We start from the raw sequence: 21,927 nt of genomic DNA on the forward strand, positions 1-21,927 counted from the left end.
CAGATTGCCGTCTCGGTTATCGTATCGCCAGTGATTTCTTTGTCCTCAATCCATAGAAGAAGCAGCTCATGCACGTGGCTCCTCTTGTTGGACAAAATAGTCATGCCCTTGGAAGGTGTAGCTACTTTGATGGCTTCCTTCTGCTTAAGAATGGTGCCTATCGTTGACGGATTTCGGGTGTATTCCTTAGCGATCACACTCAACCGCATGCCAGCCTCATACTTCTTGATAATCTCCATTTTTGTCTCCATAGAAAGTTTCCTCTTCTTTCCGTGAACTTCAGCAACTTTCTTGGGACCAATGACTATACATACGTAATTAAGTTATATACTAAAGTTCTCACACACGATAAAGTACAAAGTGAAATCACTAACATGAATTTATATGAACAATCGAAATCGTATATGAATGAACGAATTTGAAGTGGTCACGATAACGATGCTGCTACCGAGTGGCCGAAGAACGCCTTTACGTAGAGCAAGATGGGAGAGATGCTGACCAATAGGAGAGCAGGATCTTACGGCGGTGACTAGCATCAGGAACCAATGGGAGAGTGGGAGGATGGTGGCGATTCTACTCAGTTGGCGGCGCTCGAGTTTTGAAGTTTTTCTCTGCTGTCTGGGCGAATCTCGGGACACTATAGTAACACCCTTTCGTAACCTGAATTATTTTCGTATGTAGAGGCAAAAAAATCTTTGTGTTTCCTTTTATAACTTGAATTTTTCGTAAGTTGGGACTTTCGTAGGTCGAGGTTCCACTGTATTTGAATTCAGACACATGGCATAATTTTCGTCCTTTTGCACACCTGTTAGGCAGCACTTGTACAAGAAATTGTTTCTGTCAACAATGATTGGCTTCAATATGATTGACTTGTGCTGTTGACACCATTCTGCCACCCCTTTCTGTTGAAATGTGCTATATAGGGTGAGCAGTTGCTTGCTGACTTGGAAAGAAGTTCTGTAAAGACATGGATGTTTCCATCGAATACTTATGTTGTAGTCCTTCAGTTAGCCATTTTCCCTTAATCTGGAACTTAATATTCTCCAGACAGTACATCAGCACTAAAGTATTTTTTTTATATTATAATGTCAAGTTCATAAGAAAATGTATTTGAAGGATGGCAATGCTGTATTGCTGGAAAGAAGCATGTGCTATAGTGCTTACAGTTATGAGCATGCTGAGAAAGGGTTATTTTGCAGGTGGTATGCCAAGGAAAGGAGGGGGAGGAGGGAGGCTGGGCAAGGAGACTGGAGAGGGTTAGGTGGGGATTTGTTTTTGAGAGTTTTTGCAACTATTGGCATAAAAGCAGTATGTCACTTGACATGTCATCATGCATCACTTTGTTTATTGCTTTTAATTGGTCAAGAGATGACATCACCACTATAATGTATGGTAGGTGTCTGGGTGAGTGACCTCTCCTGTTTTTTTTAAACTTTTGTGCTATTGGTGAAACGCATAGTTGATTACACTTCATTAGGTGTTTGTTTCTTTTGAATGGCTAGTAGATATATGTCTTGATGACATCATAAAAATTTCCTTCCCAATTGGCTATGTTTTGAGGTTATCAGTGCACTTTTTAGCAAAGTGTGTTTTGCTCCTTTGTCCAGTTGTGCATCAGTTGCTGATGAACCTATTAGTTTTCAACTGTCCTTTAATATGGTCATAAGCACTTTACCCCTTGTATAAAACTGGTGAATTTATTTTTAAGTAGTAAGTTGTTGATACTTAAAAATTTAATTCATGATCTTTATACTAATCATGGTAGTATTCAGGTTAAAATTAAATGTAAACCGAAGTTCTTTTTTATTGTTTGAGGATTTTAGTCAAGAGTTTTTGCACATTAAATATTTGGTGTTTTAATATTATTTTTAAAGTTAAAGTAGAATTGGTATCTATTAATCATGTACAGAATTTAATCATTCTATTTTTTTTCTTCCAGAAACCAAAGAAAGAGAGACCTAAGACGGACTATGTTGAAGTGGTTCGAGAAAACTTAGATTTTGAAAAATATTACAAGGTACAGTATAATGTCACACTGTTGCACTGTATTAGAATTTTGCATGCAATATTTTATGAATTTCAATAGCATTTGATTTTGTAATGTTAACTGATGATTGTATTATTGTGCATTTCATACAAATTGCAAACCTACACCTTTCACCATTGTCATTATAAGAGGGTGAAGGTTGTAGAGTTGGATTTGTTGAAAAGTCTCTCCTTGGATGAGTAACTGGTATTAGGATAGCAGTAAGATGGGGTAGCAAAAGCCTGGATGAAGTAGAGATTGCCATCTGGTAGTAAGTAAATGTATCCCATTAGTAAACAACGAAAGTTGGTCACATGTATTGTCTTTCCCTGTATGTATTATAGATACTTTATATAATTTAGAAAAAAATTATTTTTTCAAATGAACGGTTTGTCCTGCTGATGCAGTTGAAATATATATTGTTCATACGCGAAAAAACCTTCGGTCTTAACAATAGGATAATTTCTAGCGCCCAGCTGGATCTGGTTAGAAAGCAGATGAAAGCAAGGAATCTTGTGATATCTGGCAACGCATGCATAGCTTGGGTGAGGAGTGGTCAAGGATGACACCACTACGCCAGTTTTTTGTGTGTGTGTGTGTGTGTGTGTGTGTGTGACCACCTGGGCGAGAGTTGTGTTAACCTCTCTTGGCCTTTTTCCGGTTCATTGCCCGTTTTGCTTGTGTTTAGTGTGTGTGTGTTTGGTTGATATTATGGCTTCTGCTCCTTCTTGGCGTCAGCGTATGTGCCCCAGAGTTCCTGGTTTTCCGTGTGCTCGTTTTTTGGCTTCAGCAGTGACCAACCCTCACATCACATACAGTAGGTGTCGTTCTAATTTTTGTACTATTACGAATCCTTGCACGGAATGCCGGGCATGGCCTAAGGAGCAGTGGAGGTCGTTTTATGGCAAGAGAGATCATCGGAGGGTTTCGACTCTTCCTATTTGGGAAGGTTTCTCGCCTCTTCCCGATGTTTCGTTTCCTGCAGTAGTCAACCCCCATAGTAGCGTTGTTCGTGCGTCTCCTTCCTTTTCTTCCATTGATTCGTCGCTGGAAGTATCGGGAGGCCACCAGGCTAATGTTTGTAATGTAGCCCCCCTTCCCAGTTTGGCCAGGCCATCCCCCCTCCTGGCCTCGTCTTCATGGGTAGCAGAAGTTGACCATCTTGTATTGCTCCACCAGTGTCTGCTGCCGCTTCTTCCAGTCGGAGTGGCACTGTGGCATCAGCCCCGTTGATGACGTCACAGGATCCGTCTTTGTGTATTCCTTTGCCAGTGGGCCAGTGGCGTCTGATTCCCCCTCACACCGAGGGGAAGCTGTGACGTCACCACCACTTGTGACATCACTCACATCGATGACGTCTCTCCCAGTCATCTCCTCTGATCTGCCTGTCTCAGCCGTGACGTCATCCCTGCTGCCTGGTTCACTACATCTCCCTTTCATGTCATTGGAGCCTTCTCTGACACGTCAGTCTAAGGTCATATGCCAGGCAGTGCTTCAGAGGTTGGACTCTGTTTTGGATGTGAAGTTGGCTGCCTTATCAGTAGGGAGGACTGGTAGGAAACGTGTTGCTTCGTCCCCGCCTCCTGAGAAGAGTATGCATAAGAAACCAGTGTTGTCTTCCTCTCCCTCTTCCCCCTCTATGCCCCGTCGGCATATCAAGCGTTGGAAGGCTAAGGACTTTGCCCTTCCTTCGCCTACGAGGGAGGAACAACGTAGATGTGTTCCCGAGTGTGCTGTTGTTTCAGGCAGTGTTAGTGCTCCTTCCCATGTGCGATCTTCAGGGGATGCTTCGTCCTCAGCCTCGAACCACGGGCGTCCCCCCCCGTCCGTGCGCATCGTGAGCGTGTTGCAACCCCCCTGTCCATGCACATCGCGAGTGTGTTGCAACCTCCCCTGCCCGTGCACGTGATGTAAGTGCTCCTTCTTCTCCAAGGCCTATTCGTCGCCATAAGGATCTCAAGGCGCCTGTCAAGAGGTCGAAGGCAGTGAGCGCAGAGTTGGTGCAGCAGGAGTGTTTGCCTGCCTCTCTCACTGGTGCTTCCAAGAGTTCGACTCTAGGGGATTCTCCTTCGATCTCGAGTGTTCGGGTTTCCCCCCAGTCTCATGAACCTACGTCCGCCGCGCCTGTGACCATTCATGGACATGTTGAGTCATCTGTTGAGGTAAGTTATGTTCCTAGTGTTATAATGGGTTTGTCTCAGAAGCCAACGCATGAACCCAGCCCTGACAGGTTAGTTGAGGTTTCGGGCTGTTTGGCTGCTAACTCTTCCGTTAATTTTGTGGGGGGACAGTGCCTTAGAGGAGCCTACACATCCTCCTTGTCGTCGGTCTCCGTTCCCAGAGCAGGAGGAGGGAGACACGCAAGAGTTTTTGTCTTACTTTACGGAAGTTGTTGATCTCATTCATGGGTTTAACAATTTGGAAAGTAGGACTCGGTCTCGGTCGTCTTACACTCTTTCTTGCTTGGAAGCCTTGGTGGGAGCTACTCAGGAACCCAAATCATCTCTTCAGCTTCCTTTGTTAGGGCATGTTCAGTCGGTCTTGCAGAAGGTTAACGCTTCTGTTTCTGACCGGGACAGTTCGCTTCGCTCTAGGGGCTCTACCAAACTACTACCCCTGCCTCTCACGAGACATAGGAAGTACTATGCTACAAGCTCTGCTTTTTTGTTGTCATGCCATCTTAACCCAGACGTCATTTGCCTGAAGCCGGGATTGACTTTGGAACAGTTGAGGTCGGTGGCTCCGTCCTTGTCTCTGCAAGATGCCTCAGCATTGGAATCTACGGCAGCCTCCATGTTGTAGACGGTTTCTTGGCTGGACCTCTGGTCGGTGGTTATTGCCAAGATAGCTTCCGACAGGTCCCCGGAAGGGTTGGTTAGTGCCTCCTTGCTTGCCAGTTTGTTGCAGTCTGGGGCAAGGCATTTTCATATATGGCTCACCTCAGTTCTAATTTATGGACCAACCTTCTTCTGATTAGAAGGGACGCGGCTTTGTCTAGGATGGAGAGATCGCTTGACACGGAGTCCTTGCTGGCATTGAGGAACAGATCTGTTGGAGTCCCAATTTTTGTTTCCTCAGACAGAGCTCGAGAATACAGTAGACTGGCGCTGGGCTGACACACAAGACAGACTGATGCACCAGGCCGTGTCTAAGTCGGAGTCTCGTCCTCGGAGACCTCCGGCTCCTCCTCCTCCCCCTGTCCAGCAGCAGTCAAGGAGATTAACGCCTGGTGGGCCATCGAGAACCTCGAGTTCGGCAGAGCCTTCCCGTTCGACACAGCCTAAGTCAGAAGATTAACGCCCCTTTCGCTCTCGTTCCTTTAAGCCAAGAAGGGGCTCAAGGGGCAGAGGTCATGGGGGCCGTCGGTTGGTTAGGCGCCTCTCCCTCTCCTGCGCCACAGGTGGGGGGTTGCCTGGCAGGCCATTGGGCCAAGTGGCAGAGTTATGGGGCGGAGAAGTGGGTGGTAGATGTCCTTCGGGTGGGATACGTACCGCCATTCAACTTCTCTCCTCCTTTGTCGGACAAGCCGCAGCTCAGGAAGGCATATCCTCCAGATTCTCTGAAGTTCTTGGCTCTTCGGGAGGAGGTGCAGAAAATGCTGGACAAGGATGCGATAGAGGAAGTGGTGCGTCCGTCCCGGGGTTTTACAGTCACATCTTGGTGCCCAGGGTGTCGGGAGGATGGAGGCCTGTGATTGACTTATCCACCTTGAATCACTTCATCAGGAAGACAGGGTTCAAGATGGAGACTCCACGCTGGGTGTTGGCAGCCGTGAGGGAAGGTGACTTCATGCTGTCGATAGACTTAAGGGACGCATACTTCCAAATCCCTGTTCATCCCACGTCCAGGAAGTTCCTTCGCTTCTCTCTTGGGGACAAGGTCTTCGAGTTCAAAGTCTTGTGCTTCGGGCTGACGACAGCCCCTCAAGTGTTCACAAGGGTCTTCTCTCTCATGTCAAGTTGGGCCCATGCTCAGGGGATCCATTTGCTGAGGTACCTCGACGATTGTTTAGTCTTGGCAGTTTCCAGGGAAAAGCTGCTGCAGGACAGGAATCGTCTACTTCGGTTCTGTCTGGAATTGGGCATGGTCATCGATACGACAGTGGCAAAAGTTTTCCCGTTGGATCAGAGATTGGAGAAGTTGCGGGCAGTGGCACGCAACTTCCTGTCAAAGTCACATCAGTCAGCTTGTCAGTGGCAGGCTCTTCTGGGCATCTTCATCTTCGGTCTCTGCAATGGAGACTGGGAGAATTCTGGTCTCTGGCGGGGGACTCTCCCCTGTTAATGGTTCCTCTGTCTCTGGAAGTGAGAGAAGACCTTCGTTGATGGTTGGATGATCAGAATCTGTTGAAGGGTGTCCCTCTGCATTCTCATGCACTGGACTTCCTTCTGTTCTTGAACGCCTCCCTCGCAGGTTGGGGGGCTCATTTAGGCGGCCTCATCGCTTCAGGCGTTTGGGGTTTGGAGGACAAGCAGCAAGATATCAACATCTTTGAGTTGAAGGTGGCTTTCCTGGGTCTGAAGGAGTTTCGTGGGAAAGTAGAAGATCATTCTGTCGTTCTCATGTCGGACAACACCATGGTGGTAGTCTATTTGAACAAACAGGGAGGCCTGGTTTCACGTCAACTTCACGCCTTGACCGTCGAGCTTCACCAGTGGGCGGTCAGCAATTCGGTAGAGCTCTCAGCCAGGTATATCCCAGGAAAACGGAATGTGGTTGCAGACAAACTCAGTAACTGGGATCAGATCCTATGCACACAGAGTGGTCCCTTCATCAAGTGGTGGCAGACAAGCTTTTCTAGATTTGGGGGAGACCCATGCTGGACCGTTTTGCGACACGCTTCAACAGGAAGCTGGAGGTGTTCTGTTCAGTGGTTCCAGATCCTTTAACATTGGCAGAGAATGCATTCCAACATCCCTGGGACAACTTGGAGGTGTATGCCTTCCCTCTTGTTTGTTTGATCCGTCAGGTTCTGAACAGGCTAATGAGTTCACTGGGTCTCAGGATGACTTTGGTAGCCCCTCTGTGGCCTCAGGCAGAATGGTTCCCAGATCTGCTGTCGTCGTTGTCAGAGGTTCTGAGGGAGATTCCCCCTTGGCGACATCTCCTGTGTCAGCCTCTGAGGAAAGGTTCCACCAGTCAGTAGAATCTCTGTCTCTTCACTGTTTGAGGCTATCAAGTATCTCCTCCGAGCGTGAGGCTTTTCTCAGAGAACAGCTGGGCATATGTCCAGCAGTTTTAGGAAGTCGACCTCCACGGTTTACCAAGACAAGTGGGCGATCTACTGTGATTGGTGTCGTAAACGGGGTTTTTCTCCACTCGCGACCTCTATTCAGCGAAAAGCAGACTTTTTAACCTTCCTCAGAGACGAGAAATGTTTGTCTGTTTCTGCCTTTTGAGGCTACAGGGCGGCCCTGAGCTTGGTGTTAGGTCATAAGGGTATCGACATCTCCTCTTCCTGGGAACTTTCCCTGCTAGTTAAGGGGTTTGAGCAGTCGAGTTCTCCTAGAGAGCTTAAGTCTCCAATGTGGGATTTTTCCTTGGTTCTTAAGAGCTTCACTAAAAGTCCATATGAGCCCTTGCGTCTCTCATCTGACAGGAACATGACGCTCAAGACAGTTTTCTTCTGGCTTTGTTGCCAAGACCCAAAATCTCTGTTCATGATGACAGGTTTACTTCGTTTTCCATTCCATCACAGACTGACTTTGTGGGTGGTGATGCTCAAGAGCTTTTGTTGTGCCCTGTCCGGGCCCTGCGTTGCTATCTTAAAAGGACTCGGCACCTTAGACCAGGCTGCTGCAGACTTTTTGTTAGCACAGGCCGTACAAAGAAAGAGGTCTAAGAATACTATCTCTTTTTGGGTACGGGAAGCCATCAGACAGACATACTTGACTCTTGATGATTCCACCACCACGTCTGTGCAGGCTAGAGCGCATGACATTAGAGGTATTGGTCCCTCTCTGGCTTTCACAAAGAACTTGGCTGTACATAGAGTGCTGAGTGCTGGTACTTGGTTACGCCAGTCCATGTTCACCTTCTTCTATCTTAAGGATGTTGCCCACAGATCTGCGGACATGTTTTCCCTGGGTCCTGTGGTGGCTCCCCAACAGGTTGTGTAACTCATGGTTGTCCTTAACAGGGCACCTTTATATCTTACCTAAGATGATTGTGTGGATGAGAGAATGAGTGAGTTGGCTGGTCTCCTTCTTTCTCTTGTACCTTTCCTTCTTCCTTTGGGTGGTTTAAGGAATAGACACGTCATTTGCTGGACTGGTCTGATACAGGTGAGTAAGGTAGTCATACTGGTAGTGTGGTCATGCAATATGCAAATAGTTTACCCGCTATTTGGTAGCATATGGTCCACTCCTCGGCAAGGCGGGGTTGGGAGTAATACAAACCCTGGTGTCTTGGTTTGTTATTGGACAGTCAAAGTTTCTCTTTGGTTCCCTATACAATGGTTATCCCATCTATCATTGTACATACGTCACTCAGGTTCTGAGTGGTTATGGAGGAGTTATGAAGTTCCATTTGACAACGTCTGTGTGAGAGAGAGAGAGAGAGAGAGAGAGAGAGAGAGAGAGAGAGAGAGAGAGAGAGAGAGAGAGGGTGTAATTGCTGTGTGGATAGTTAATGACTGAATTGGTTGTTGGTAGGTTCTGGGCTGTCTGCTGGTCCTGTTGATTGTTAGGGTTCTGTGTTTTGAGTGTTTTTGAGTCAGTCTTTGGTGAGAGCTGGTGTTGATAAGTAGTTTAGACAGTTTTTTTATTGGAGGAATTTAAAGTCAGCTAAGTTGTGTTTTGTTTGTTGTTTAGTTGTTGTTTTGTCAGTTGAAGTTGTTGCTTAAGAGTTGTTGTGCTGTGAGGTCTTTGTTGGGTTGTATGTGAGTTCCTGTTATTATATGTGAGTTGTAGTTGAGGGTTGTTGTTGGCATTGTTAGTGGGTGTGTATGTTGCCTTTTTTTGTGTTTTTTTTTTGTTGGTAATTGTTTGTGCATTGGTTTTTTGCTGTGTTTTTGAGTTTTGTTGTTGTGTGTGAAGTTGTGGTTGTGTTCCTTGGTTGTTTGCTGTTTTGTTGGGTTGTGGTTGTGTTTCTTGTTTGTTGTTGAGTTGTGGGTTGTGGTCTTTGGATGTTGTTGTTGGTTTGTGGTTGTGTTCCTGTTTTGTTGTTGTGTTCCTTTTTTGTTGTTGTGTTGTTTTGGTTGTGGGTTGTGGTCTGGGTTGTGGTTGGTATCTCTGCGACCTCGACGGCAGACAGCACAGGATAGCCGGGAGTATCTGGAGTGTTGGTAAGTACGTGTGTTTTGTGTTTTTGTTTTTGTTTTGTTTTTGTTGCCTGCGTATATTTGTTGTGTATAGAAGAAAGTGTGACTGAGGGTGGGTTTGGCAGCTGGATCGATTAGGTATATGTGGGGGGGATTCTGCAGCTTGTTTTTTCCTAGCTTGTGATTCTGCCACATGGTTAGATATCAATTTATCTAGCTTCTCAATGGGCTTCAGTCCCTCTCCAAAAACGATTTCTTTTGAGAGCTGGACTGGTGGGTAGGCCACCAGCCAGTCTAGGATGTCTTATACCTCCCTCCAAGTATGAGTCTATCCTATTGTTAGGACCGAAGGTTTGTTCGCTTATGAACAAATGACAAATTTTCTATGACAATTTGTATTTTTCATAGCTACAAACCTGAGGTCTTAACGTTATACTGCCCGCCTCTAGCCGCCCCTCTGTTTGTTAAGTCATCCTGAGTTGGGAAAGACTGGCGTAGCGGTGTTGTCCTTGACCACTTCTTCACCCAATCTACGCATGCGTTGCCAGATATCACGAAATTCCTTGCATTCATCTGCTTTTTAACCGGATCCAGCTAGGCGCTAGAAATTATCCTATTGTTAAGACCTCAGGTTTGTAGCTATGAGAAATACAATTTGTCTTAGAAAATTTGTCATATTTTGTATGTGCAGCTTACCAAGTAATTACATAGCTAAAAGTTTAAAAATACAGTCTGCTAAAAATTCTGAAATTCGTGGTAGCAATTTTTTTGGGAAAGAGGGGAACAACTGAGCAGAGAGAACCAATTTGTTTATGGCAGCTCTCAGCGATGGTCGTGAGCAGTAGCGATGTTTTTTAAATTTCATCATTAATTTTGTGGGATTTTATTGCAAATTGGTGAAGTATTTTGTTTTTGGTAGTCTTTCGGTGATTAGGTGTAGTAGTACAGGGTTTTCTCTGAAGATAGTGACTATTCTAGATAGAGATTTGCTTTTCGACTTGTTAGTTTAAAGATGCCTGACACAAGTTTGACTTTAAAGATGCTTGACACAAGTCTGACGAGTATTTGTTATTGCAGCAGACTTACTTCAGCAAAGTATGATTCACACACTAAATGTACATCTTGCAGGGGACAAGTGTGTTCAACTAGTATGACTTGTGATGAGTGTAAGGATTGGGGAAGTAAGGATTGGAAAATCGTAAACTCACTTGAAAAAATTAGAGAAAGACAGAAAGAGAAAAGTGACTGCTAGAGACAAGAATTTAGCTGAACTACCTATTGTTTCTCTTTTTGCTTTATCCCCCATTTATAGTCCAGCCTTTCTTCCACCTAACCCTGGACCCAGCTCTCACTCTCCTGAACCCTATGCCACTGTCATTCTTGAGAATGTTAGTGAACACAGTAACTCAAATTGGGGCTTCTGTAAAAGCTTTTATGGAAAATAAGTGTTGTCAGCGATCATGAAGTTACAGTGGAGGAGCTGGTTTCTTGGCCTGCTGATTCTCCAAGGCAAAGGTCCCTAGCATGCTCCCCCGCACCAGGGAGAAGCTATACTGGAAGCCCAAGGGAGGTCGGTTGGGTCTGCCCCTGGGGAGTTGGCCCCTCATTCGCACCTGCCGCAAACGCCCAGATAATCGGTGGAAAGGAGTATTTCGTGAAACGGATCGTCTTTCAGCTAGTTCCAATATGAATAATTCAAGTCCAGAACAGAGGCGCCAATGGTGCAACAGTGGTAAGTCAAGACCATTGAAAAGGTTAGCAGAAATGCTTTGCACCCCTCCGGTGCCTTGTAAAAGATTGAGAGAAGCTGTTCCCTCATGGAGTTTTTGGGATAGCCCAGAGTTTTTCCAATGAACATTCAGACAAATTGATGGTGAAACGCAAACATGCAGTAACACCTGTAGTTTCAAGTAGAGAAGTTTCTTTGGATTGATCTTTAGTGTCTAAGCGCCAGCTGGTGCCACAAGAAGACGCATCATTTGCGCCTGAGCAGTCTTACGCTCTTGAGCACTCATTGTGCCCGAGCAGCTGCTTGTGCTCCAGCACCCTCTCGCTCATGAACGGTATTTGGTGACAGAACTCCCTCATCATAAACCTGGATTCGAGCCTTCTCGTAGAGTAAGACTGTGTCAGTCCTCACATTTAGATGATCACTCGAAGTTAGTTAGACGAGTCTGTGACTCTAGCCCCTTCACATTCAGGGTTGTTGGATCTCCCTCTTGCCCTGATTAAGCAGCAATTTGGACAACATTTTGAGTTGTTTAACCCTTAAACGCCGAAGCGGTATTTTAAAAATCGTCTCCCGTATGCCGGCGGTGTTTGCGAGTGAGCGCCAAAGAGGAAAAAATGTTTTTTACAAAAAATCACAGCATGCTTAGTTTTCAAGATTAGGAGTTCATTTTTGGCTCCTTTTTTTGTCATTGCCTGAAGTTTAGTGTGCAATCATCAGAAATGAAAAAAGATATCATTATCATATATAAATATTGGGATATATGACAGCGCAAAAAAAAAATTTCATATATAATTGTATACAAATTGCGCTGTGAGCAAAACAGTTAAAGCTAACGAGTTAATTTTTTTCGTTGTATTGTACACTAAATTGCAATTTTTGGTATATAACACATTGTAAAATGATCAAGCCAACACAGAGAAAATATTATCACAAAACGTTGCATGAATTCGTAACTCACTGACATAGAAAAAGCTGTTTTCAAAAATTCACCATAAATCAAAATATTGTGCTAGAGACTTCCTGTGTGTTGCAAAAGGAAAGTAATTGATTGAATATTACTAGACTGTAAGTGTTGTAGCTTACAATTGCAGTTTTCGACCATTTCGGTCGAGTTAAAGTTGACCGAAGGACGAATTTTTTCTATTTAACGTTCGTTATTTATATGAAAATATTTCAAAACTGATAAAAGCTACAACCATAGGTTGTTTTTAGTTGTATCTACATGAAATTGCGCACATTTTCATATATAAAACTTTATGTAACGGCTAATTTAAAATGGTGCAAACATTACGACAATTGGACGAAAAAATTTATGATTTTTTTGGAAGTTACCGCGCGGATGTAAGGAAAAAGTTTATTTCATAAATTCACCATAAATCGAAATATTGTGCTAGAGACTTCCAATTTGTTGCAAAAATAATGTTAAAGATTGAATATTACTAGAATGTAATAGTTTTAGCTTACAATTGCGTTTTTCTACCATTTTGGTAGAGTCAAAGTTGACCAAAGGTCGAAATTTTGGCACTTATCGTTATTTATATGAAAATATTTCAAAACTGATAAAAGCTACAACCATGGGTTGTTTTTTTTTGTTGTATTCTACATGAAATTGCACACATTTTCATATGTAAAACTTTATGTAACGGCTAATTTAAAATGGTGCAAACATTACGACAATCGGACGAAAAAATTTCTTGATTTTTTTCGGAAGAGTTACCGCGCGGACGTAAGGAAATTTTTTTTTTTTTCATAAATTCACCATAATTTGAAATATTGTGCTAGAGACTTCAAATTTGTTGTGAAATAAAGGTAAATGATTGAATGTTACGAGAATGTAAGAGTTTTAGCTTACAATTGCGTTTTTCAACCATTTCGGTCGAGTCAAAGTTGACCGAAGGTTGATATTTTGGCACTTATCGTTATTTATATGAAAATATTTCAAAACTGATAAAAGCTACAACCATGGGTTGTTTTTAGTTTTATTCTACATAAAATTGCGCAAGTTTTCATATATAATACTCTATGTAACGGCTAATATAAAATGGTGCAAAACAATGTCAAAGTAACAAAATAATTTCTGAGATGTGTTGCTGATACTTTTTAGTGCGAGAAGAGAGAAATTCGCGCTTGCGCGCCTGGGTAACGATTGTAAACAAAACAACGCTTTGATCCATAAGCTCCCAGCATCCCCCATGGCGCGTGATTCAAAAGTTTTCGCCTAGTAGGCCTCTAAGTATTTTCCGCAAATTTTTAAAAAAACCTTTCTATATCGACTTACCATACGTCCAATCTGCTCCCAACAGACAATTTATATCGACGTTTAATACATCCAATCGGCATTAAAGGGTTAAAGAAGCCGTCCACAGCTACAAGGGACTAGATAATGTCTCCAGTATCATCAGTTTTGGAAGAAGACACTCCCCCTATAGCTTACACATCCTTGTGCTATTTACTACAGAGCTACCTAGCTTACTTCTCTCCTGCAACACCTTTGTCTCCAGTGTCGATTCTCCAGTTGAGTAGTCGGCTGCAGGGTCTGCTCATGTAACACAGATGGTGTTTTCTATTTCAGCAAGGAAGGCTCTCAAAGAAGTGGAGAAATGGATGTCAGAAAAGAAAGAATTGGGTAAATTCAACTGTAGTTATCCACCATTTTGTCTTTTGAAGAGAAGGTACTCATACTACGTGATGGGAGAAGTTCCATCCTTTGGTGTGGCTGCCTTCTCCTAAGGGGACTTCTCCAGTCCCATTCCATGTTCATGTCATTTGAACTGGACCATTTTCTTAAGAATCTTTGAATCTTTTTAAAGTCTTGGAAATTGTGAGCTTCCTTGGCTGGACGGTATGCTATCTGGCTCGCAAAATCCAGGAATATCTTGATTTATTAGCAGAATTCTTGTTGGATCTTAACTTACTATTATGTGCGGATAAAAGAGTTAAGAGATATCTTTAGGGAACTAGCCCCACACTACGCCTAGGGAGCTTTGGGAGTTACGGTGTTCTTTTTCCATAAAAGGAGTGACATCAATTCAGAGATCGGCCCTTCTGTTTTTGCCTGTATCGAGAGAAGGTCTGTTTCCACAGGCAATTGTAGATGGGATTTCCTGTGAGCTACAGAAGTCGACACAGGATTTACTAACAAATTCATCCAGATGGCCTAAGGAAACACATTTTCTCCTTTAAATCTTTGTCTCCTTTGCAGCCCTATTTCTTTCGAGGAAGGGGTCAAAGACCTGCCAGAACCCGAGCCAACATATGATCCTCGTCGAGGACCATTAAGAAATCCAAGCAAAATCCCTATCCAAAAAGTGGGCACAATGTGCTCCATATGAAAGTAGGTGCCAGACTCCTTCAGTATATTGGGAGAAGTGGAACCGGTGAGGAGCAGAGTGATGGGTGGTGGAAGTATTAAGACATGGCTACAATATTCCATTTCTGGAAACTCCTCCCTTAGCCAAGAGGCTGATTGCCTTAATCACTTATTCCGAAAATTCAAAGATTTTTGGCTCTTGCTGAGGAAGTGTCCTTACTTCTCAAGAAAGAAGCAATAGAAGTAGTCCCAGGTCAAGAGTCGGAAGGGTTCAATACATAAATCACTTCTTTGTAGTGCTGAAGTCATCAGGGGTGTGGGGAATAATTCCTGATTTACCTTACTTTGGAACCGGCCACCCTCCCTCCCGATCTCCACCTCCATAAAAGTATAGTTGTAAGCAAATCAAGGAACCTCACACACAAGTAGCCAACTCTCAATACTTACCAAATTATATGGTTGGTTATGGTAATTGGACTGTAAATTATGGCATAGCAAGTCTAAATTAAACTCTACTTGAATATTGAACGCCCCTCAGTTAAAATCAATAATAACTGAAAAATATCATTCTGGAGATATATACACAAATTATACCAAAACAAATCTAGAAAGTAATGAGCAATATCATATCAAATAAATTTGCTTTAACGCAAGAACAATGATTATTTAATACTAAATGTTAATTGATGAAAATGCTTCTTGTGTAGCTCAATGTGGTAGTGGTAGCCCTTGTCAAACACTCCAGTGGTTAACCCTTAAACACAAACATGGAAATCTTGTCACATAAACACAAACTTAGGGTGTAGCATACCCCATTTTTTTATCAAGAAAAAACCCACTTGCGTTAAAAAAAATTTTATTTCTGAAAAAATCTACAAAAAGTTCAATCCTTACTCATTCTTTTAATGATTAAACATCCTTGAATAACTTAATTTTTCTGGTACTAAACATTAATAAAACAAAAATATTGAAAATTCATTTTTTTCCTGACAAATTCAAAATAAAAATTTGCCATAAATGCAATTTCCATAATAAACAAACAGGCTTCCTGCCATGGCGAGGTGGGTCCTCTCGCCTTCCCCTCACCAGCCCTCAGCTCTCTGGCACCACATCTCACTGTATCACAGATTGACAAAAAATGATCAAAATTTTACACAGAAAAATTACACTATTTTAACTTTATTTTATGTTATCAGTCATTATTCCTCTGAATACATCTTAATTGATGCTTAGTGTGTGTATTACAGATTTATGATAATATAATGTAATATAATATAATATGTGTGTGTGTGACCTAAAAACACATACATGGGGTACCATGCACCCCAAATAGAATTATACCAAAACACTTACATGGGGTGTGCTGCACCAAAAACAAGAATAACAACAACAACAATAGGAGCACAGGACACTCACATACCTACCCTCCTAGGGCAACCTCTAGACTAAACTGACAGTGACCGGTGAAGTACTGGCAGCTGCTACGGTAGAGTTGCCTGTGTGTGTGTGTGTGTGTGTGTGTGTGTGTGTGTGTGTGTGTGTACAGAACCCCACGTTCATGTTTAAGGGTTAATTGCCAGGGGTTAATGACAGTTGGGCTAAAAACAGGTGCAACCACGCAGGGGTAGTAGACAAGAAGGTGAACATCGGAGATAGCTTCCAAAGAAAACACCAGAAAAGAAAGGGGGGCTGGCATCAAACTTTTGCAGTCTACAGTAGAATGAGATACACATTCAATATTGTAAGCTATGTGGAAACATCAGTTTGAATTTTTAACCTTAAACCTCTGCAGCTGATCCAGGTAAAACTCAAAATGAAGTATACTGGAGTATGGATAACCTAAAAATAACCAACTAAGGTAATCAGAAAATTTAACCAAATCCATCACAACAGCACAAACTCAGACTAGGGTGTTACTTTAAACTAAACAACATCAGGTTTAGACATCACAAATTATTGTCTAAATAAATTCTTACACTATTCAAGGGTTATTATCCTTTAAACAAGTCTCATATGTTGATACTAACAAAGTCCAGTTTTAACCTATCTAAGCTTAATTCAACAGTTACGGGCATCCATAAAACATTAGCTAAATGTATGTAAATGCCGACCTTATATTCTCAACATTTCATTTTAATATCATAAACATTCATTGTGACAAATTAGGTGAACTCAGGGTAGCCTAACCTAGACCAGCAAAGTATCAATTTCTACCAGCCTAATTTTACATTACTTAGGGAACTATATTTTGCCTTTAAGCATAATGATTCAGTGCCCCTGGCAGGTCAGTTTGTATCTTGTCTAAGGTGATGATATGAAAGTGAAATGAATGAGGTGACTGGTCTCTTTTCTTTTCCTCTTTGTCTCCTGCCTTTACCTTTGGGCAGTAAGAAGAGTGTTCCTTCATTAGATGGAACTGTCATGATACAGGTAAGTGTAGTAGCCATACTGTAGAGTAATAATCGATGTTAAGAGACTTATCAGTAGCAGTACTACATTGCTCTCTTTGGCAAGGAGAAAGAGGAACGATAACAAACATACATATGGGGCTACATTGGTTTGTTATTGGAACATATAGCTTCATATCTTCCAAATATGCAATGAACTGTGATATTGTATTGAAACCCAGAAGCTGAACGTAATGTATACATATATCTAAGGTTCAGAAATTATGGTCTTATTCCTTGGAATTCTCTTATCCAGGTAACTGACCAGATGTGGCAAACCTCCTTCTGCCGAGAGTAAGTGTATCCTAATGTTAAGATCGAAGATTTGTTTCGTATATGAACAAAATACAAATTTAAGAAATTAATTTCTTAAATTAACTGGGGCTGGTATGTGGGTTGTCCCACTTATCTAATGACAAAGGACATGTGACTAATCCATATGCAATATTTTTTTTTGTTTTTTTGTACTCTGGTTTCCAGCTGGTACTAGAATATTTATCCTAATGTTAAGACCTCAGGTTTGTTAGTTGTGAAAAATAAAAATAAATTTATTAAATTTTATGATTTGTAAAAGAAATTGGTTTTTCATAGTTATGGAGGTTGGAGCATTTTTTATACTTAAACCCGTCTCAAGCACACTGTTCAGTCCCTAAGTGTTGACATTCAGTGAGTGATGGATACTCCTCAACCCCCCCCCCCCCCCCCCCCCCCCCCCCCCCCCCCCAACATCCCCCTTGTTAATTACCTTATTACCAAATTTTCAGTTACCAATTCTTGGGGGAGGGGGGGGGGGGGGCAGGGCCAGCTCTGGAACAGATTAATCAAATTTACAATTTTTCATATGAGAAAAATTTGTTCAATACTAGGAGATTTGTTCATGAAACTTACCTGTCAGATATATATATAGCTGTATTTTCTGAAGTCCGACAGAATTTTAAAAACTTCCGACACACGCAGTGGTCGGCCAGGTGGTTAGTACCCATTCCCGCCGCTGGGAGGCGGGTATCAGGAACCATTCCCATTTTCTATTCATAATTTTTCTGTCGCCGGTGCTGAAAACACCTGTTTTCAGTACCTCCGTCTTAGGATTTTGGAAACTTCATTGCCGCTAAGTATCCTAATTGTCTTTTGATTTATTTACTTGGATTTGTGGCTAGGCATACGCTATCTTAAATTGATTTGAATTTGATTCATTTTTGCTTAAAATATCTGAATCTAGTTAGGCTAGTTTCAGACGGGGTTGTCTGCAAAGATAGGGTGTGGCTACCGAAAGCTTCGGTAGATCCGCACTTGGTATGTACGAGGGGTATGGGTCTTCCTTCTTTGTTGAGATTTGTCATGTAAGGAGTGTGAGACTTTGTCTATTCCGTAAGGAAGACGTATGATTCGTATGTACGCAATTAATCAGTAAACATGTCTAATTCCGTAAGGAAGACGTATGATTCGTATGTACGCAATTAATCAGTAACAAAAGTCAGGGTAGTGAACCTGCTAACCTTCCTGTAGACTTTATTTTGCCTAACCCTGTAGTATGGCCTACGGGCTATGAATATGTCTACGAAGGAGGGTTGCTCGCTCTTCTTCATTGCTGTGAAGTGGCTACTTCTGTAATTGTTACTCCCTAACCCATGCAGTATTGCCTTCGGGCCCTAAGCAGTGTCTGTAGAGGAATTGCCCTTTCTCTTATACTCTTTCGATTCGTAACTTAGAATCGAAAGTGCTTGCTTTAGAGAGTAAAAGTGAAGTGCAGAAGTGCAGTGATACCCCTTGTGTAGTGGAGGGTGCGTCAGATCGGCCTCGTTTCGCCTCTAGGCCGGGACCTCTGCTTGACTCCCAGGACCCGGGGAGGGAGCATGTCGAAAGCCTAAGGAGGGTTACAAGGAACCCCCACCGATCTGGCGTGCCTTCGGCAGTTTCTGATGAAAATCCCCAGACTGCCAAAGTGCGTGCGCGTGCACGAATCCTGAAAGTTTGCTTCTCGTCCTCCGAAGCGTCCTCTCCGTGCAGGGGTTGGAGCTTTCGGAAGGACTCGCGCCCTCTAAATAGAAGCTTTATAGAAGAGGACGCTTCACGTCCTCTCTCTCTCTCGTTATGCGTTTCAGTGAGAAGTAAGAAGGCGAACGTCGCCTGAACTCGTGTCCGTCTTTCCACCGAGAAATACGTAAAAGAAGTCATAGTAGCAGGAAGCTTTTGAGAGCGGACGCCTGGGACGCTCGGATGGACTCCAGGCGCGCGCGGGTGCACGCCAAGCGCGCTCCGCGCGCGCCAGTGGACGCCGAGCGCGCTCCAGTGGACGCCGAGCGCGCTCCAGTGGACGCCGAGCGCGCGCCAGTGGACGCCGAGCGTGCACCAGCGCACGCCAGGCTGTGTCGCCTGGCTGAACGTTTCTGTTGAACTCTTCAAGCTCTTGTTTCAGATTTGGGCCTAAAGAATTTTTACCTCTACCTTCGGTGATACCTTCTACCTCACCTGCAAAGAATGTGAAGTAGGCAGTGCTTCGGAGGAAGCTTAAAGTGAACAGACAACTTCTTCTTCGAAACCCAGCAAGACATCGGGTTTCGTGAATTCAAGAGGTCTCTGTCAATTAATATTGCTTTTCGCATAGGTGGATGGAGTTAAGGAAGATCTCGTTTGCTCTACCGCAACCTTTGCCATTCTGCCAATAAATTTAAGTTGCCACTACCGCAGTCAAGACTTTGCGATAAGGCAGTTACGGGTTATGTAAGGCTCGATGTCCTGCACGTCAGGACTCTCGGCAACGTTCAGTAGGATTCTTGCAAAGGCACTCATCAAAAGGACGCTCTTCAGGAAAGCGCAAGACAGGACTTCCTTTGCCATACTGCCAATAATTTTAAGCTTTAGCAGGCATTAGTTGTGATACGGGAGAGGAAGCTGGTTGGAGAGTTTCTTCCTCTTCCCAGGATAATTTTCCAAGCTTTTTAGCCCATCTGAAAGGGTTTTTCAGATGATAGATTTTGTTAGTTTCTAGTCGGGACTACGCTGCCGAATTGAACATCGTCGTCCTACTTGCCGTAAGCCCAATCTCTTAACAGGATTCTTGCCCCTTCCTCGTTTGAGACGGGAATCGGAAAAATTAAATGCTCGACTCCCTGGATTACGTTTTGTCAATTCAGTGACTTTCCCCCATTGACAATATACTTTCGTTTTGTCAAGTAAGTGGGTATCCCCTCTTTGACAAAATATCTCTTTGTCCCGTAAATGGGTTAGTTCTCATGACAAACATCTCATTAACTTGATATTGCGTAAGCGAATAAGCTCTTATTGACAAGATTCGGAAGAGCTCTCATTCGTCATTTGCAGACTCGTAGAAATAGACTTGTAGACTACGTCAATGAACGCTTATGTCCAATAACATAAGAAGCTTGAGCTGACTGCTTCGACGCTTCGATTCTCTTAAGTTTTGTTCATGAAACTTGCCTGTCAGATATGTATGTAGCTGTATTTCCGAATTCAGCTATATATATGTCTGCCAGGTAAGTAGGAACAAACTTTATTGTGATGTAATTTCATTTTTTGCCTTGCGTTATTTTACTTCTGGTTGGTTCAAGTCATATACGCTTGCTGTAGTTACCTCTTCGGATGGCAACCGAGAGGTCTATTGTCTATTTTAAGGACATTAATAACGTTACTCCCTGCAGCCTAACAGGAGTTTCCGATTTATCTTTTACCGTTGTATGGTAGTGTTCTGACGACACAAACGCATCTATATATTTAGCGTTTTCTGTTTCGCTTAAATATACCAGCTTGAGAGTCTTTCTGCTCAAAAATAACGGACCTATTTCTTCGTAGAATAGGGTAGCTGGCAACCCAGACATAAAGTTAAGAGACGACGTTCGTAAGCTGCTTGCTGCTGCTGTCACGCTGTCTGTCCTCCAGTCCAACTGTCCAACCGAGCCAGTATTCAGTAACAGATCGTGCGCTGTCATGCGCGGTAGGTTACGTCTCTCTCTCCTGCGGGATTGACTGACTAACCGTATCTCTGTGCTGACGGTTACGTCTCTCCTGCGGGATTGACTGACTAACTGTATCTCTGTCCTACAATCACGGACTTTAGCCTAAGATTGAGGGGATTTCTTACGTGAATGAATAAACGTTGCATTCGTTTTGCCTTACTATGTTCAACAGAGTTATCTCTTAATCCTTTCGGTGCTCGTTACCGCACGGTATGGAACTACGAGTCTACCGCAACATTGCACTTTTATTTGCTCTCCTGCTTAGGCAAAGCGCAGCCTTATTTAGGGAAGTAAGCATCTCGGGAGGAATGGATGAGCTTGCTGGGGACATTTCCTTCCTGAAGAAGTTTGTTTCCCCGAATAGACTGCAATTCAGACCACAGTTTTTTCCTACCGGGAAACTGAAATATTATTCAAGATCTAGCAATGATTCTGAACATCTCTCAGTGCGTCTATCACCTGAGGTGATAGAAAGAAGGTGACGGACATCTGGATAGGGTTTCCAGATGTCCTGGATCTTAATCTGAAAGAAGTAAAAGCGATTCGGTAGTCCCTCCAGTCCTCGAAACGAGTTTTTGGGAACCAGTGTCCAGATCAACTCTGATATTCCACAGCTCTCTCATATCTTAAGAAGTATCTTCTCTCGGTCCTTGTTCGAGTTTACGAGAAAGAGCCTATTATAACAACAGGCGTAAAATGTAACGATCCTCTACAGGTTCGTTACAGGATTGCAAAAGTCCGTACGAATCGTCTCGATCGACGGCAGCAACTATTCACTTCCGAGTGGAATCTTTCTTTAGAAGTAAGTTGAGAGTTGTGTAGACTTTAGGGACGCCCTTTCATTCTTCTCTTCGATATGTTGAGGACGAAGAGGCGGACTTCTTCTCTGCTCCCTTATTCTCGATCCGGGATCGGTACCATTAAACGCCATCCTATGATATTGAACGGGGATGGATGTTTAGTCTCTTTTTCCCCTTTTTCAATCGCTTAGGAAATGAAATTAAGTAAGAGGATTTATGACGTCACAGGGAGCGACAATGACGCTGATCGCCCCATGTTGGCCTTCAGAATCCTGCATTCACAGAGGTCACATACTTCCTAGTTCACTTTCCAAGGACCTTTTCCGAGAGAGTCGGTCTACTCTAACTCGAAAGGTACCTATAACCTCTCCGCTCTG

At 43.2% G+C, this 21,927-nt stretch overlaps 1 protein-coding gene across 2 annotated transcripts in view; it reads left to right on the forward strand.

Moving 5' to 3' along the window:
- LOC135211125 (tRNA (cytosine(34)-C(5))-methyltransferase-like) overlaps window positions 1–21,927 on the forward strand; it is a 149,447-nt gene that overhangs the window by 23,606 nt on the left and 103,914 nt on the right. For both annotated transcript variants that reach the window (XM_064244239.1, XM_064244238.1), the window contains exon 2: window positions 1,940–2,017. In XM_064244239.1, the coding sequence (XP_064100309.1) occupies window positions 1,940–2,017 (78 nt within the window). The remainder of the gene's footprint in view (window positions 1–1,939; window positions 2,018–21,927) is intronic.

The sequence above is a fragment of the Macrobrachium nipponense genome, chromosome 4, assembly GCF_015104395.2.
Source record: "Macrobrachium nipponense isolate FS-2020 chromosome 4, ASM1510439v2, whole genome shotgun sequence".
NCBI lineage: Eukaryota > Metazoa > Arthropoda > Malacostraca > Decapoda > Palaemonidae > Macrobrachium > Macrobrachium nipponense.